We start from the raw sequence: 19254 nt of genomic DNA on the forward strand, positions 1-19254 counted from the left end.
GATCAATGCAAGAAAAAAAGGAAGAGCAGAGTTCAACAGTCCAAGGAGGACCACGGAGCTCATTTCTGGAAACCAGGATTGCCTAGAGGAGCACCTGCCATCAGTGAGAATTTAAACAGCTGAAGATACAGCCCAGCCGTGAGAGTTGGAAGTTCAGACACTACAACACAGATGTGAAAAGTTTAGAATAAGCTGCAAAGATGATATAGAAGAGAACTTTTTAGTGCAGCATCCCACAAAGAGAAGATTTGCTAATTCATGTTAATATAACTCACACCTCCATCTCAATGGTAAATAATTTCAAAGACCTTATGCTGTGATTTCAGTTCTTTGTAGAGCATTTGTGTTTTGCAAGTTCTTGCACAAGTAGGCCCACATCTGTTTCTATTTTGCATAACTGAGTAAAACTTTAATAACCAAGATAGCAAGAGAATTCAAAGCACAAGATACAAGCTAGAATTGAAAAAAAAAAAAACCTCTTACCTCTGAGTAAACAAAAGGCACCACTAGAAAACGTCAGCAGGAGGTGCTCTCCAGAGAGAGTTCTGGAACACTGAGCATGTACCTGCCCACTTAACACAGACCTCATGAGCTGCCCCATCCTCCAGAAAGCCCCAACCTCCTGACAAAACCAACTGCATGACACAGTCAGAGGCAACAAGAAACAAGGCACACACCTTCCGTTTTAACGTTGGCTTGGTGAGAACGGGTGGAGAGCTCGACCGAGGACTCACAGGCTCATCCTCTTCCTCCTCGCTGCTCTCACTGAAGCACCTCAGCAGGGCCCTGTCGCTCTCGCTGTAGCGGCGAGGCAGCCTGTCACAGTCCTCTGGGAACCTGCACTTGAGGGCCTCTGTGCTCTTCTTCAGCTGCCCCCTCCACCTCTCCATGCCCTCGCTGTGCCGCCGCCGGGGGACGGCAGACTTGTCCCCCTTGCCATACTGTCCCTGGGGAACTGCAGACTTCTCCTCCTCTTCGGCATAGCGGCCCCTCAGGGCTGGAGCCTTCTCCTCGCACTCCCCACACCTGCCCTGCAGGGCTGCCGCCTTCTCCTGGCAGTCGCTGCAGCGGCCCCGCGGCGCCGCCGCCTTCTCCTCGCACTCCCCGCAGCGCGCGCCGGGCACCGGGGCCGTGTCCGCCTCGGGCAGCGCCGGCTCCCGCTCCCCAAACGGCTCCCGCACCTTCTTGCTGTTCTTGCGGCTCCACCGGCCCCTCCGGGAGGGCTGGCTGTTCGCAGGAAGACTGTCCAGGGGGAAAATGTGCTTGTCTGCTCGGGCAGAGTTGGCTGGAGCAACAATGTCTGGCTTTTTTTCGCTCTCTGTAGGTGAGTAAGGCTCTTGTTCTTTCTTCTCCCACGACACAGATTTTACCATCTGATTTAAATGAAAACAAATAGATCATAAAATTATACAATCAGTTGGGTTGGAAGAGACCTCTGAGATCAACAAGTCCAACCCTTAATCCAATCTCTACTTTGATTACTAGATCATGGCATTAAGTGCCATTCATGTAACACTTCCTATTTCAGCATGCACGTCTATCCTGAATTTGATTCCACAAAAGCTTTCCAGCAAAAAGTCAGAAAAGTTCAACAACAGTGACTTTTAAGAATCCGAGATTAAAAAAAATAATTGACCTTTATGAGATTCAAGTGGTGCCACCTGCTACTCCCTTCCTCACTGGTGATGATGTACCTCAATAAGCCTCCCAATTAAGTGACTGCAGTCAGCAGCAGCCACTCAGTGGCATGCTGGAACTCTAACCATCACCTTGCTATGCTCAAACACAGTATTTGTGCCATTTTCAAGAAAAAAGTGAGACAAACTTGATGCTATTTTTCCATTAAAATGCACAATTAGCTTAAAGTAAATACAGTAACAGCAGATAATCTGCCTCTTGGTATTGCAGTCAGTGCTTATCACCTGATGAGAAAGTGCAACCCCTTCAAGGACTGTTCTCCAGACTGTGCCTCGATGCTTTCTCTATACATATCTTCCAACTGAGGCCATAAAGATATACAAAATAGTCATGACTGCGTTGCTTTTTACAACTGTGATTCAATGCAAACTTTGCACTTGGAATCCTGTGAGCTCTGCCTGCAAAAGCCCCAGGTGTAAACCACGTGCCACACAGAAGTACCAGATTCACTCTTACACTGCTCTCTGGATCCTTTTCTTTCTGCTGTTGTTGCTCTTCATTTTCCCCATCCTCTGTTTCCTCCTCTTCATCTTCAGAGACAACTGAGTTGGAAACTATGACGGGTGTCCAACGCAGACACTCTGCGTCCACATCGATGGGGCGGACGTTGGTTCTCAGCTTGGCCATGTGCTCCTGGATCAGCTTCTCGCGGCGAATGATCACAAACCTGAACAGCAATGACACTGATCAATGACAGGCAACACACTGTGCATGGTGTCATGTGAAACAGACTTATTACACAAAAATCTGTGTGCTCTCAATCAGTGCTGCCCTGAGTAACTTCAGAGAGGACAGAAAGCTCAGTAAAATGAACTCATTTCCAGTACCATCAGACTACAGAGAAAGCATCTTACAACTGAGGAAATGCTGAATTCTTTCCACTTCTTGCTATGGTGAAGCCACTATCCATCAATGGGCAACACTGGGCTGCAGGGTATCCCTTTTGTTATGTGTTAAATGGACAAGGGGTATGTCATTTGTGGAATGGGCAATATAAGGAGAAAGATATTGAACAGCAATAAAAGAACAGCTCAAGAAAGCTTTAGTCCCACTGTCATTAGTGAATTTTATACAAGGTCTGGGTGCAGTATCACTGGTTAAATTATACTGTGAAATGAGGAAATAAAACTATTCTCAAGTAACTTCAAGTTTTCCAAGTAAGTTCCAAGTTTAACACAAAATGCAACAGAATACAACCCCACTCACCAAACTGCCATGGTCTGAAACCAGAGTAATTCCCAGTACTTCACCTGACTTAAATGAAATCAAGCTGACTGGATGTGACTCATCCCCAAACACCATCAATGCCACCAAAACACATCTGAAGGCACTGGGAATTCCAACAGGCCTCCTGTACTCACTGATCGCTACGGAAGTCGAGCATTCGCAGGTGATGCAGAGTGGAAGTGATGTCCTGGGGGCAGATTCCAGTCAGCTTACTCAACTTCTTGATGCTTAATTGCTTGTCACGTTGGTGATAAAGGCACTCCAATATTACACTTTTCCAATAAGCCATGTATGAGAGGCGCCCCAGGTCTGACAGGGGCTTCTCTGGGGATCCTGCCTGGCCCTCGCGCTTTGAGAGCAAATAGCCTGAAAGACACACATGAAAAACAGTTTCACAAAAGAAGCTTCTGTTTCCACCCCAACTTCTGCAAAGGCATTTCCACAGAAAGTAGCTGAATGCTGCCTACAAGATACAGATGGTAACTCTGAAGGATACTCTGAATTGTCTGGGCAGTTTTTAGTTTAAACTCCTGTAATTCACTGACCAGGTGTGAGATTTCTGAGCTCTGCTGCCCTCAGACACTGGTAGGAGGCAATGCCACCAGACAGCAGCAGGTGCCTACCCAGAAACTGCACCAACCCTGAAGCACAACTGCAACTGCAATTTGGAAATCACAAAGATGCATTTTAGCCAAAGAAAACTAACATGAAAAACAGTTTTCTGCAAAACTCTCTACTGTCAAACTTCAGGGCCCTACTGGAGAGGACCAAGCTCTGTCTGCAGAGAGTAACTCAAGACTGTGATACAACTGCACAGGTTCAGTAAACCCAAGGAATTGTTGTCTGCAGTGTGACAAGTGGGGGCAGAGGGAACCAGATGACACTGCTGCTCTAACATAACCCACATCTGTTTATTTCTCAGGATGCATCCTTGGGTTCAATATTTTCAGGAGAACAACTTACCTACACAAAGATATTTACCAGCAGAATCATTCTAATATAATTACACCAGCAGAGTTTTCCTCTGGACATTAACTCCAAACTCAGCATGTCCACAGGGAGGGCTGTATTAGATTGCCCTCAGCAGAATAAGCAACATGAACTTGCTGAGATACATATACAAATCTGGGAATTGCTGGAACATTCAGAGCCTCAGTATATGTGAGTTTGTTGCTCTGAAAGCTACATTAAAACATAAGACACTTTTGCTTAAGACACTCATTCACTTAATGAAGCTGCTGGGGATTTCCACAGACCATGCAGTCCTATGGTTGGCTTTCTCTGTGAGGAGCTACATGAGTCAGATAAACTTCTGCCAAGATCACTGTACTGACACAGACACAGTTTCCACCCTAAGCTGCTTACACAGAAAACATGAGAATTCAGGGGAAAATGATCAGTTTGTCTCTAGAATTGAAGTCTTCCAACAACAAGAGTAAACTGTGAACTTCAGATGGAAAACATGTTTAAAATATGAAGAGCCAGAGCCTAATGAAGTGAAGCAAAAGCTCCTTACTGAAGTCGATGAGGAACCGGCCGTAGCCCTTTCGCTGGTACTGTGGAAGAATCATGATACAGGACACGTTGTACTTCTGCTGGCAGTGCTTCTCCTGGGGGAAACAGCACAGCATGTTAAAGCAGCACACCAGGGAGAAACAGCACAAGTTGTTCAAGTAATTCTACAGCAAAAAGTGAGATAGGAAACCACAGTCAAAGCTTGTTAGGAACAACAATGTACAGGAGCCAAGGAAAGACTTTGAAGAGACAATATTAAAAACAATGACCATCATTTCAGTTCAGAAAAGCAAAGGAATGAAACTTAACATAACCTTCTGCTTAGATACAACACAGTAAAGAAGAGCAGATAAATTCAAAGAATAAATCTGAAGGCAGCTAAATTCACTGCAAAGGTTTGCAGTATTCCAGCAAATCTTTAAACTCTTAACAACCATATCATGCTAAAATCCAATGTCAAATCTGCTGTTCTGAATACTGAAAAGCTTCAAATAAAACTATTTAAAAACAAATAAAATAATTAAAGATAAAATCGTGAGAAAAGGTCCATCTGAAATCTTGGCCCTGTTCCCTCAAAAAAAATAAATTTTTCAAATGAGGTGCAAAATTGCTGGAAAACAACATATTTACAGAATGAAAGGTGAGGTAGAACTAGCTGGTAATTCTGTTTATCTCACAAACAGTACTCCCCATCTCCACCAAGAGCAGGAAGTATTTGAAGAGTTGTATTTTAACCACGAGCTGCAGCACAAGTTCCTTAGCAAATATATAATATTCAACATCATGAGGAAACTTGGTTTTATTAATTGGTGGTCTCTGAATGTAACATAAAGATGTCTACACCTGTATTATACAATTTATTATAAAAAAATCAAGAGCTTAAACTGCAACAATTTCTCACCACAGCAAACAGTTTGTACTCAAATACTTACCTTGGAAAAGTAGCCAACAAGGTGACAGCCCTTGACATCATTCTGTGTCAGCACATAGAAAAGAAATGGCTCCACATCGTAATACAGAGTCTTGTGGTCCAAGAAGAGCTTGGCTAACAAGCACAGATTCTGGCAGTAGATTGTGCTGACATTGCCATCAACCTGACAGACAGGAGGAAAAGCTCTGTCACTGCATTTCTGTCAGACAAGGTAAAGCTTCACCTGAGTGTCCCTGTACATTTGAAAGGCCTCAACACGAGAGGGAGACTTCTCTGCCACAGGTGGTGTCTCAAAGGACTTGAAACTTCCACAGAAGAAAGGCTGTGACCAAGTCACTGTTACATTCATTAGCTTAGAAGACAATTTAAAATTAATTTTCCTAAAATGAAAAAACACCTTTTACAAAGTGACTCTTTTCCTGTGTTTTATGGATGAATAATCCACACACAAGGTCAGCTCCCACTGCCTGCTTGCTCATAGTGCTTCTCCCTTGGCAACTGAATATTCCAAGAATGAAGATCTTTAAGGCTATGAAAAACTTACCAATTAGGTGCTAAAGATACTATTTTATAGACTAAAGTGACTGACTTAGTTTTCTAACTTACCTCAAAGACTGAAATATTGTTTTTTCTGTAAATTTCATTGGCTGGAGGGTGAAACCAGCCACATTTTTTCATATGCTGTTGGAGAATAGTTCTGCTTTTCATGTACTTTAGACAGAATTCACAAAGGTACAACTTAGGTAGCCTGTAAGCAAAGACAAAGAAAGGTCAGAGACTGAAGATACAGAGTTTTGCACAAATTTCCTCATTCCTGCAGACTGAGAACTTGGTGAAAACAAACCCAGTATATACTGACCCTGTGTATGTGCCAGTGATGGGCAAAACCACCTCACCAGAGTTAAAATCATGGCACTTGCTTATTCTGTAACAAATGGATATTAAAAATGTCCTAATGTCCTGCATAATTACATTTTCAGTATTAAGTTATGCCAGAAGAAATAGATGTAGCAATGAAAATCCTATAAAAAAACAGTAACTCCACCCAGCTGTGCATAGTGATGGATGAGATAAACAGCTCATCACTGACAGCTCCATGTACACACCCTTGAGCAATGGGTCACACCACCATCCACCCCTCTGCTTTAAAACAATTTTACACACTACACTGACATAAACAACTGGAGTGCAAGTGTCCTGATACTGCTGTGATTTAACTCCATTTCCATACCCTGGATTGGGCAGGAATGCTGTTTGCAGTACCTCCAATATCTTCAGCAAAACTAGAATAATTCCTCAAGACAGACTTCATGTTCTTATGAAATGGTAGAATAGTTTCACTTAATTTTCTCCAGCCATAGCCCTTAGAAGTCATTCCCCTTTCTGAATAAAGCTGAAGTTTGAGGAGTTTGCAGTTTGGACAGTTTGCAAAGCTCTTCAGCAACAGAACACGAGCACAACTGGAGGTGCAGCAGAGCAGGACAATCCTTCAGACACCAACCCTGGGGGGTTTCTGTGCCCCAAGCCCTGGGCAGGAAGGAGGGGCTCACCTGGAGTACTCCTGGGGGTACGGGGACGAGTACCAGGTCTGGATCTCGTACTTGCCAAACTCAATGACCGAGGGGCAGCGAACCTGCGGGTCGGGGGGGCCCGTCACCCCCACCTTCTGTGCAAGGGAAAAAGCACAGGTTGCCATGAATTCCAAGTGAAAGACTTCTAAGCTGAATTAGACATTCTAATCTACACAGTCCATCCTACTGGAACTCAGAGAGAACTGGGGAGTGCAGATGTTGCTTTCTGACACTCAACCCAGTGCCAGCCACACTTCAAGGGACCACGTGATTCACAAAAGGATTACAAGCACTGCCACACCACACCCTCCACTCCCTGCCACAGAGCTGCATGTCACAGCTTTGAATGCAAATTAGTACACAGTGAAGTTCAATACAATCCTTTTCAGTCCCTTTGTATTACTTCAATAACCAAGAACAGAAACACAAACTGCTCCTGAGGTTGAGAACTAAATATGCAAGTATTTAATATCAGTGTCTTCCCAGTTTTGAGAGCAGATGTACTGCTGTGAATGCAGTGGCTGCCAAACCAGTACTCAGGGTGCAGCCAGCTGCTTATCATCACAAGTGAAGAAAAATTAAAGAAAACCCTCACATTTATTAAAGAAAAAATAGAAAACAGACTATTTTTTAATGATTTATACAGGCTTTATTTCCTTTCTGTCTCTCTGATAGTAACTGTATCTATTATGGCAACTAAAAATAGAGAAATTAAACACTCTGCTTTCAAAGAAAACAAATGCTTTCTTAACTTATGAAGATTTTATCCCAAAATCTCTAAATGTGACTTTACCTGCAGTGCTTGTTCCTGAATATCTCTGAACAACTCCATGTCTTTTTCATTTAAGACATCCTGGCTCCCAAAAAAACGGTCCTCATTCTCTTGTTTCCCATCCCAGCCATCCTGATTGTCTGTAAGGAAGAGAGCAAATTGTCTTCACCTACATTTACAAAAGAGGACTTGCTTTTAGTGCACTGACAAACAACATCTGGCTGTATTCAGACACTGTGCCAGGTTTCTTTGAAGAGATTTTCTATTCAGATTTGGGACCACAAAGGAAGAACAGGTTCTGGATTTGGGACCATGTAAGAAATACTATCACATATCTAACCAGGTCCAAAACTCACCACCTGGCTCCTCACATGAAGGCATTGGTAACAGTCAGATAATTTTGGATAAATGGCTTATCACTGAGCCTGTTTCTCACAAAGATCACAACCATTTAAATGCCATATCTGGTGCAACCAAAATCAGGACACTTAAATTCCACAAAAAAAAAAAAAGCGCAAAACCAACCAACCAAAACTCCACCAAAACCCACTGGACACTTCACCTCACCCCCAAAGCATTAAGGAATGTTGCTGTTCTTCCAGCACCAGCCAGATCAATGCACAAACCTACTCTGAAGTGAAACCTGTTATTTTATTGTGGGATGTTTTTGACTGCTTGCTTAGGAACAACCCAAGCTACAAAACTATCTGTAAAGATCTGAATACAGAAATTAAATGAAGGTCCAGCCATAGGGATTGTCTTAAGTTAGAAAACTAAGAAAGCAGAAGCTCATCCAAAGGAAGGGAAGGGAAGCTTTCCAGCAAAAAGATGTCAAACTGCACAAACAGGCTCCTCTGCAGCTGAGAAAACTAAAACATTCACAAGCTTATACCACAGATCAGAAACTCATGGTCTGCCAGACTGGTTTTAGTTATCTATTTCCCATTTCATACTTCTACATTGCTGCTTTTACTTTCATTAGCCACTCCCCACGTTACTTCTTTCAAATGTGACAGTGCTCACCATGTTTCCCAGGGCATTTTACCTCACTGTAATCATTTAGTCCCTCATCAGACCTTGCCATCAATATATAAAAAGCCAAAGGTCTGTAGCATCACTTCCTTTTTCCAACTGCTCTTCTCCCTCAATGCTCCAAAGATAACTGCACTTGTGTTAACTTTCAGCTCATGGTCTGCAGCCTTTAACAATTCTGCTCACTGCCTTTAACACTTGCTTGGTGTACAGGATACTTACATTGGCAGGGTGAAAAATCTTTACCTGTGGGCCATTCTGAAGTGCTGGATTTCCTGGTACCCTTTTTCCTTATCCTGTACTGCTGAGAATAATCTACCACTTCCCCTCGAGCTTTTCGTCCATCAGGGGAGGGAGTGAAGAATTTAGTAAGGCCATCTATGAGCCCTTTGGTTTTCTTGTTAAACTTCAGGGTGTTGCTGCCATCTCTGCAGAAGTCCAGGACGTCTGTCTGCTCCAGGAATGCTCCTCCTGCTGCTGCTGCCTGGCTGGACAGAGACATCTTGCGCTTCCGACCCCGCCCGGGGCCAGCACGGACTTTGCTGAAAGGGCCTTTGGATCTGCGGGAGGAGGAGGACAAAGATGGTCAGGAGATCTGCTGAGGGGGACTGGCACCTTCTCTCACTTATTACCAGCCACAGAAAGTCAACATGAACTGAAGGATTTAAAACTACAGGAGTAGAGACCCTGTGCACCCCAGAGGAGTCAGGATTTAAACATCCCCATAAAAGCCCTGTACTATTTTTCTCCACGTTGAACATTATGTGCAATGAATTTGAGTATGAACAGTAAACTTTCACTAAATTTAATACAATATCAAATTTTACAATCAGTAACCCTGCACAGAAGGCTTCAATTTATGCAGTCATTAAACATTTACACTTGTCAGAGTTTACAGAGTCATTTACACAGTCAGAGTTTTTGTACTGATGGGAAACTGTTGTAAGAACTCCACAGAAAGTCAACACATGCAGGACATGAACATTACCCAACAACCTACACCACTGATGGTCATATCTTAGTGAAAACAGTGTTCTGCAAACAGCTGCCACCTTTCAGGCTGGAAATTCTAAAACTCTTTTGAGAAGGAAATACTCAAAAGGTGTGTGGTGTGGCTTGGGGATATGGTCAGTGGTGAACACAGTGGTGCTGGGTTAAAGTTGGACTCAATGACCTCAGGGGTGTTTTTCAATCTAAATGATTCTGTGAGATAACTGAGTATTCAACACTTCTCAGAGGGACTGCCCTAGGAGTCCTTCAGAGCCCTTTTCAGAAAATCAGTACTAAAAGAACAATGAACAGCTCCTAATTGTACAAGAAACCCAGACACTCCAGGAACACCCACTGTCCCATGGAATCCCCCACCTCACTCTTCCCTGTAGGGACTTACGTGGTGTTTTGATTCTTTAACCTGTTTTTGGGACGTCCTATGGGGTTGGCGTAGCGCCTCTTGATCTGGGCCGCCTTCTTCTGCAGCAGCTTCCGGCCTTTCTTCCGGGGCCGACATATCTGACATATCCACATACCTGGCAGACACAAACCCTCATCACTGAGTGCAGAGACATCCATGTAGGACACACAGCACAATTACAGGGCACAGGCATGCTGAGGGGAAGGGCAGGAAACACCAAAGGCTCTGATTGTTACATTTATGTGGAAGAAAAATGATGTGTATGTTTCAACAATCGAAAACTCAAGTCTCATTAACACTCCCTGACCCCCAAATAGTTCCAAACATGAAGAAACTCTCTTTGACTGGCAGCACATCATCAGAAAAACATAATTTAATGGTTAATTATCCCATTATGTGCTTATGACTATACTTCTTCTATGGCAGCATATAATATCTATATACTATATAGATATATATTATCTAGATGGAAGACATATATAATATCTTCTATATAATCTTCTGTGGGAAAATTATCTTCTAACCACCAAGGAAGAATCTTCCATAGATAATCTGCTTTCTGACTGAAAGGAAAATTCATTTGTCTGGGATACTGTGCTGTCCAAATGGATGACTTCAAAACCTTACAAGTCCATCTCTTTCCTCTGCACAAGGCTAATTATTAAATGGTAGTTGATAATTTTAATCTGCAGGGATCACTTCTATTCCTTCAAACCTCAAAGATTTTTTCCAAAACTCTGTACAGACAGGAAAGTACAGGATGGAGGAGACAGTGGAAGATCTAGGTGTGAAACTCTGACCCTCCTCTGGTTTCTAACACCTGAAAAGCAATTCCATAAAAAACAAGCCAAATGTAGCTGAAGTAGCTAGAAGAGGACTAAGTAACTGGAAGCACCATCTGCCCACTGGTCTCTTCCACCACCATCTCAAATTATTCTTAAATTATCATGGCAAAGTCCTCACCTTTTGGCATCCTGGTGAGAGGAGGGTCGCAGCATTCCATGTGAAAGCCACGGTCACAGGAGTCACAGAACAGCATGTTGTCCTGTTGGAGACAAAGTTAATCTCCCTGAGATGTGCATCAGCACTAAGTCCTCCACTAATCTGCCACCACCTCAGAGAACAGGCACAGAGTTTGCACTACAGACACATCAAGGTATGTCACGGGTCTCAGAAGGACTACAGGCTGAAATAAAGGCTGCAAGTATTTGCCTGTGGAATGGTTTTATTTGCAGTGTAACAGAACAGGCAGAGGACTGATCCCCACTGCACTCACAGCATTCTTGCCCTGGTCTCGACAGGAGCTGCACGTCTTGCACTCAATGCACTGCCACCGCAGGGCCTTCACTCGCACCGTCAGCTCGGGGGAGAACTTCAGACAGGACGGATGACCTGCAGCAAAGGAGCAAAGGACACTGAAACCATTCCACTGCTGCTGATGGCCACAGACAGCTCACAGAGACACTGCTCTATCAGCTGTGTACTCCCAGGCAGAATTTTGGTTGTCCAGACACTCCTGTTTTTAGGTGTTTCTACTCTTACATTCCCATAACACAAACGCAACGCCCTGGAGAGCAAGAGGCAGGTCCACACACAAAGATAATTCTTCATAACTGAACTGAGAAACTGGTCTCATTGCCACATTTTTAAAGAAACTTCCAGGAGCCATTTGTGCTAGGGTGACTCAACTGCCTCTCCTCTGAGAGCATGAGATCCAGCTGAACTATCTGTATTTTATGCCACAGCAGCATATTCCTCACACGTCTGGGTCAGCAGGACCCACGAGACTTCTCTGCCTTGAGTGGCAACTGCCTCACCAGATGGATCCTCCCCATGTGGATGGGACAGAAGAGGGCACTAGACAAGCCCTTTGTCCCAAGGGAAGGGATTGGTACCAGCATCCCTGGAAATGTCACCTACCACTGTTGCCACAGTCAGCACAAGAGATGAGCTCTTCAGGTTTCTTCTCCCGATTCTGCTCTTTTGTGCCAAGGCAGAAGCTGCAGATTGGGATGGGCTCGGCCACGGGCTGTGAGGGAAGAGACCAGGAAAGCACTGAGTGTGTCAAGGGAAGAAACCATAACTCACAAAGTGTCACAAACATTCATGTATCACCTGAACTGCTGTGATGTACATTGTGTCTCACAGATTTACCTGGTTCTCACAGTCAATGCAGCACTAACTGAACAGAAGTTCTACTCCAAAGTACAACTGTACAGCTCTTAACACCATCCTCTGTCTATGTTCATTTCAGTCAGACATTATGCTAAAGTTTCACAGAGAATCTCAACTACACTGTAATGGTCCTTCAGACAGAAGGCAAAAAGCAGCATTTATTAATAGTTAAATTTAATGGGACTGAACATTCAAGAGCATCAACTTCCCTTCATGTGTGGCTAAATCTTAACTTTCTTACTCAAAGAATTTACTGATTTTTAACTCATAGTTAAGAGCCAACATGACATGAAAGTTGCACCAGAGAATCACAGGATGGTGGGGCTGGAAGGGACCTTAAGGCTCACCCAGTCCCACCCCCGTGCCAGGGGCAGGGACACCTCCCACCAGAGCAGGTCTCTCACACCCCAAAAATGCACCACACCAACACCAATCCAAGAGAGCAGCTGCATTATCACATCAGAGCTGCTGCTGGGACTGCTGTGCTGGCTTTTTGATCTAAAGAGTACAATGTTTAATTCCCAGGAGGACACCATGCACTTTGACCTGCTGTTTCTTTTTATCTGTCTCAAACCCTTGAGGATTTTTGTCTGTGTACAATCCTCTGGAAGAAATTGCCAGGACTGTTGGAAATCAGAACCCAGGAGTTAAACCACTTTATATAATCTGACATGGTTTAAGGTCTAGTATATTAATGAGGCAGTTTGCCAGGGCATGGTATCTGGTTTGCCATACCAGTTATATAAAAGTGTCTTTTATAAACATATTTTTATTCAATGTTTCTCTAAGGATAAGCCTCAAAATTACTTTCCCAGTCCACACACTTCTCACACTTTCAGAAACTCTATTTCACTTCACTGAAAAAAAAGAAATTCCCCAAACCCAGTTTGGCCTCTTCTGACATTGGTTATGCTGCATCAGTTGTGAAAGGGAAGCTGCAAGACCCAGGGGGACAAGTAAAATACTTCACGTATCCTCTGCAGGATGTTCATGAGCAATTTACTTCAACAAAGAGAATTTTAGGGATGGTCAACAGCCTAAGAGAGAGTCTGTCTTATCTGTTCTAGACAGTCCTGCTCATCCCCAGTCCTTCATGTAAACACTGTCTAGATTTGGAGAACCAGATCAAAGACTGTCCTTCACAGCTTCAACGTTTCCTGTGTTTACCACCTCTGACAAGTGGCAAACACTTTATTGCCACATCAAAAAAAAATCTATAGTTTGGGGGGAAGGTTCTACTAGAATTCAAAACATTTTAGAGCAATTAATTGGAATAATTTTGACTGTGGAGATCAGGCTACTCCTGCAAAGCTTCTGTGTGAGGCTGTCACGCCAAGTGTGGAGAGATCTCAGTGTTTGCTCAGCAAAGAACATCCTGGCAAGTGCAGAACACAAGCACACAATGAGAGATCCGTGAAAACAAGACTGGGAGCAGCCAGCTCAGTTTGATCCTGCCAATTTTTGGCAGCCATTCAACTCCTTCTGCTGTTTTGCTCATGTGTGTGATGTCACAGATTCAGCGAGGGAGGCAGCCAGAACAAACTGGGCTGGCAGAGTCTTGCAGCCTGCCAGGATCTCACAGCACAGGCTGGTATTGCACAAAGGGGCTCAGAGAATCAGTTGGGTTGAAGAGACCTCTGAGGTCAGCAAATCCAATCCTTGATCCAACCCCACTGTGATCACCAGCCCAGGGCACGGAGTGCCCTGGGCTGGTGATCACAGTGGGGTTGGATCAAGACGTGGTAGATTCTGAGACATGGGGTTGGATCAAGACATGGTGGATTCTCAGTGCCACATCCACAGAATCACAGAATGGATTGGGTTGGAAAAGATCTCTGAGATCATCAAGTCCAACCCTTGATCCAACCCCACTGTGATCACCAGCCCAGGGCACATCAGTAGCTGCCCCAAGGAAAGGGGCTCATCTAGTGAGAAAAAAACTGGTGAGGACAGAAAAAATAAGTCAGATTTATACACCAAATAAAGAGAACACTTAAAGAGGTGGAACAGAGGCTGACTAATCATAACTCATTAGGATAAATGTAGTTTGAAATCCCTAGAATGAGGCAAGGAGGAATAAAACCCATCCACCCACTGGTTCCACAGAGGCTGAAGGACTCAGCAGTGTCACACACAGTGTTTGCTGTCAGATTTTGCTGGCTGTGTATCTGTACTTATTTAAGAACATGGAGCTTATTTTCTGACTAAAATGACAGTATTTCATTTAATAATTATTTCTTTTTAACTGTTTTTACCACTATGATTTGTTTTTCCCCACTATGACTTGAGACAAAATTGCTGGAAAACCAGGGGGAAAGCAAGGGCAGAATTGTCTGTTCTCATCCTCTCTGCTGCTTCTTCCCTTCCTACACAGCAAAGCTCACACAGGAATCAAGCTGTTGTTTATTTATCAACATTCTCAACCATCCACCCTCCTCCCCTCTGACTAGACTTTAAAGCTCTGTAGTAAATAGAGTTCCTTTATCAACCAAACTCCAGAGATGTGTCACTCCATGTCTGTCAGGAATCTCCAGGACAGCCAGGACTGACAGATACTGGACCAGTCTCTTTTTAAGCAGCTCTCCCATTGTGTCAGTTCTGGGCCCCTCAGTTCAGGAAAGACATTGAGGGGCTGGAGTGGGGCCAGAGAAGAGCAACGAGGCTGGAGAAGGGACTGGATGTGGCTCTGAGTGTCCTCTGAAACACCTCCAGGGGCAGAGAAGCCACCATGTCTTGATCCAACCCTGCTCTGATCAGGGACAGAGAATCCAACATGTCTTGATCCAACCCCACTGTGATCACCAGCCCAGGGCACTCTGTGCCCTGGGCTGGTGATCACAGTAGGGTTGGATCAAGTCAGGGTTGGATCAAGTCATGGTGATCACAGTGGGGTTGGATCAAGGGTTGGATTTGATGATCTCAGAGGTCTCTTCCAACCCAACTGAGAAGAGCAACGAGGCTGGAGAAGGGAGTGGAGCACAAGTGCTGTGGGGAGAGGCTGAGGGAGCTGGGGGTGTTCAGCCTGGAGAAGAGGAGGCTCAGAGGTGACCTCAGCACTGTCTGGAACTGCCTGAAGGGAAGTTCTGGCCAGGTGGGGGTTGGTCTCTTCTCCCAGGCACTCAGCAATAGGACAAGGGGGCACAATGGGCTCAAGCTCTGCCAGGGGAAATTGAAGTTGGAGATGAGAAGGAAATTCTTTGCAGAGAGAGTGCTCAGGGATTGGAATGGGCTGCCCAGAGAGGGGGTGGATTCCCCATCCCTGGAGGGTTTGAAACTGAGCTTGGCCATGGCACTGAGTGCCATGATCTGGTAAAGGGACTGGAGTTGGACCAAGGGTTGGACTTGATGATCTGGGAGGGCTTTTCCAACCCAATCCATTCTGTGATTCTGTGGATGTGGCACTGAGTGGGAAATCACCACGTCTTGATCCAACCCCACTGTGATCACCACGTCTTGATCCAACCATGTCTTGATCCAACCATGTCTTGATCCAACCCCACTGTGGTCACCAGCCCAGGGAACTCCGTGCCCTGGGCTGGTGACCACAGTGGGGTTGGATCAAGGATTGGATTTGCTGACCTCAGAGGCCTCTTCCACCCCAATCAATTCCATGACTCCACGATACTCAGCTCCTGCTGGAACTGTCCCAAAATGCTGTTCCAAACCCCCCTGCCCAGCAGCACCCACTGCCACAGGTGCCCATCACAACACCTGATGTGTTCCCACAGTGCCAGGCTTTGCCTGGAGGTCACCACGACCCCAGATGGTGCCAAAGCCCCTCCTGGTGCCACCAGCACCACCCCATGGCATCCCTTGGCAGCTGCCCATGGCAGGGGCCCTGCAGACCTGCCCTCCCCTTCAGGAGCTGCTTCACCTGCTCATCAACCCAGAGAATAAAGTTCAAAGCCATTTTTCAGCCCTCTGGTTTCCAGAGTTACACACTGTGCAGATGGAGACCATCTGTTACCAACCATGGGTTGTTTTAGACAGAACTACAGACTCCTCTTGCACAGAACCAGCTGGGAGAGAGGGAATCCTAATCCTCCTCCAGCTGGGAGCCAAAGCCTGCAGAGCACCCTTGGAGAGAAGGGTGAGCTCTCAGGGTGTAATTAAAATGCTCTGGTTGCAGATCATTTGTGTGCTCCACCCCACACAGCCAATCCACAAATAACTTCTGTACCAGCAATCAGACAGTTCTCTCCTTTAAGACATGGAATTAACAGTTATTAACCTAAAACAGACACGATACAGCAACAGCTTTTTTATGCTTAAAGGCCTGCAAACTAACTGTGCCCTCAAAGCACATGAACTTTATAAAAGGATGCAAGAGATCTGGTTTCCTGTGAGTTTATCAGAGTTTGTGAGGGCACAGTGAACCCAGAGCCACAGCAGGCAAAGGGAGGGCCTAAAGAAGCTGCTTTTATAATCCCCAGTTAAGGGGATTGGTAAGAACCAGATCCAAATAGCAATACAAAACTGGGAACACGTGAGACACCAGAGCAGGGAATCTGATTTAAATACTCCTATTTTTCAGCCACAGACATTCCTCTCTTTTTTTTTTCCAGGAAGCATTTCCAGAATTTTGGTTTTATACTCTCAGCTGTAGTGCAGGATAATACCAGGGTATTTATTTAAAGGCTGCTACAGCCTTATCCAGTTTTAACTGACATAAGAGACAGTTTCAAGGACAGTGCAAATGGAGATCAAATAATACCACCTGTATTTCCCTTCTAATTGAGGAAGAAACTGTCCTGCTGTTGTCCTGAGATCAAATTTCAGATGCTCTGGAAACTTCTGACATGCAGATCAATTATTTCAACTTCTCCTCCAATTAGCTGATATGTTACCTTTTTTTTTAATAACAATTTGACAAAAATCCTTGCAGCCTTTTGGCCTGTGTTCTGTAACAAGTGTCCACCCATGAATTTCACTTTCCTTCCTTCTGATTCTCCCCCTGTGTGAGTGGGTTTTCCTGTGTGATGACAACAATCCTTATTTACTGTGGCCATGCACACAAATGACAAATTTAATGTTCACTTGTTGGATCTGTCCCTGCTCTTTGTGTTGACAGTGAATGGATAAACACAACATTAGGGGTAGTTAAAGAATATATTTTATCATTCTGGGGTAACAGCTTTAACTTTTATCAAAACCTGCTGCATTAACAGGTGACACAGTTTGCCTTGACTTTTACTCAGTCACTACACTCAGATCTCCCCCATCCTCACTGGTCTTTGACTCAAACTGTGGCCAAGCTGTGGCTCAGCTGCTCTTCCAGTCTGCCCATCACAGTACAGACCTTACAATGATTCCAAAGGAAGGCACAGACTGCACAAAGTGCTGCCTCAATACAGTCATAATTCTTCAATAATCTCAAAACCAGGAATGCCTTTGCTTTGTAACAACTAAAAGACACAAAATTTGCAGCCTGTATTTGATATCCTGTGGTCTTTGCCTGTGCTGCTGATCTCACAAGGATTCCCTGATTTCACATAAATGCCAACTTTCCAAAACGAGATGCTTTCCAGTCACACTTCTGTCAGTGCCAACACAACCTCCCTGGACTGGCAGGTCCCACAGCCCTGCAGACAAACTCTGCTGCACCAGGAAGACAACCCAGGCCCTCCCAGACAACACAGGAAGCTCTTCTGCTTCACCCAACAGGGAAAAACTATCCACGTTATCTAATCCAAAGTTAACATCAGAAACACTCTCCAACTGTTGCAATCTGCCTTTCCCCAGCTCTCTGAAGTGCCTGAGAGTGTTTCCCACACAGCATAAACATCAGATATTTGTTACTTTGGGGGTTCCAAATGCACAGAATATTTCACAGTGCCCTTGAGGGAGAAATCAGTCCTGTCTGACAAAAGCAACCTGTAAAAAGTAAGAACAGAAATGCAGGTGTAAAAGGGGCACAGGTAAAGCCTCAGGGGCTGCTCTGCCAGGAGACAGCAGGGAGGGCACAGGGGGCTCCTCTCTGTCCCCCCAGCACAACACAGAGCATTGACTTAAACCAGTAATTTAATTAAATAGCAATAAACTGGGCTACAAAGCCCAGCAGCTGAGGAGCCAAACGCCACTGGCTTTATCTCTGCTTTGTGTGTGTGTGAATGGGATGAACTGCCCAAACCATCCCCGCAGCACCAGAACAACAACAAAACACTCCAGTCAAATCAAAACAAACAAACCAACCAAACCCCACCAGACTAAAAACCCAATCGAGTGGTGGGGAAAGGTCCCAGAAGATTTCAAGATACTTAAGGGTTTTTTTCTGGATACTTGTCAAGCCTTTCTATTCCCAAAGCCATCCCAACAGCCAGCACGTTACATCAGGAACATTGTTGATTCTGTTTAGATGACAAAAGAATTCTGCCCCTGTCTGTCTAAGGATCCATGACACTCATTTGAGGTTAAGTTTTGGTTTCCCAAGTAGCACCAAAGAATTTCTTCTCCCACTTCAGAAAAAGCATCCAGGCTGCTCAATGTGAAGGGGTGGGAACATCAGGGAGAACACCCAACAACCCAAACACACACACAGGGACCTGACACACACATTATTCCAGGGGACAAAGAACAAATCCCACACAAATTCAGTATTTATAACACTCCTTGTCATCATTCACCACTCTGATAGAGCATTTTAAGGAAAGTGCATGGAAAAATTTATCTCAGAGTATCAATGTGGGCTCAGTTTGGGCACTTCAGAAAAGCTGAACAGTCTGTTAAACACAGTTAATAACAATTTGCACAGGAAATATTTCCACTGTCACCAGCACTCCCAATCCAGCCTTGTTTACACCCAGTTTTCACACATTTTATACTTCTACTGATTTCATTAAAGGTACAGCTGGAGATGAAACATTTGTAGACAGAACACTTGGAAAAGGGACAGAGGAAACTGCTGGAATTTTCAGCACAGTAA

General features: G+C 44.6%; 1 protein-coding gene across 1 annotated transcript in view; it reads right to left on the minus strand.

Annotated features, from left to right (window-relative positions):
• KAT6A (lysine acetyltransferase 6A) overlaps positions 1-19254 on the minus strand; it is a 31441-nt gene that overhangs the window by 8095 nt on the left and 4092 nt on the right. Inside the window, exons 4-16 of the mRNA XM_071578979.1 lie at positions 12078-12186; positions 11434-11549; positions 11121-11202; positions 10137-10272; positions 8993-9306; positions 7736-7854; positions 6922-7037; positions 5978-6119; positions 5373-5534; positions 4442-4535; positions 3060-3291; positions 2155-2365; positions 678-1373 (exon numbers count right to left, since the gene is read on the minus strand). Coding sequence (XP_071435080.1) covers positions 678-1373; positions 2155-2365; positions 3060-3291; positions 4442-4535; positions 5373-5534; positions 5978-6119; positions 6922-7037; positions 7736-7854; positions 8993-9306; positions 10137-10272; positions 11121-11202; positions 11434-11549; positions 12078-12186 — 2529 coding nt within the window. The remainder of the gene's footprint in view (positions 1-677; positions 1374-2154; positions 2366-3059; positions 3292-4441; positions 4536-5372; positions 5535-5977; positions 6120-6921; positions 7038-7735; positions 7855-8992; positions 9307-10136; positions 10273-11120; positions 11203-11433; positions 11550-12077; positions 12187-19254) is intronic.

This window comes from Pithys albifrons, chromosome 29 (genome assembly GCF_047495875.1).
Source record: "Pithys albifrons albifrons isolate INPA30051 chromosome 29, PitAlb_v1, whole genome shotgun sequence".
In the NCBI taxonomy this organism is placed as follows: domain Eukaryota; kingdom Metazoa; phylum Chordata; class Aves; order Passeriformes; family Thamnophilidae; genus Pithys; species Pithys albifrons.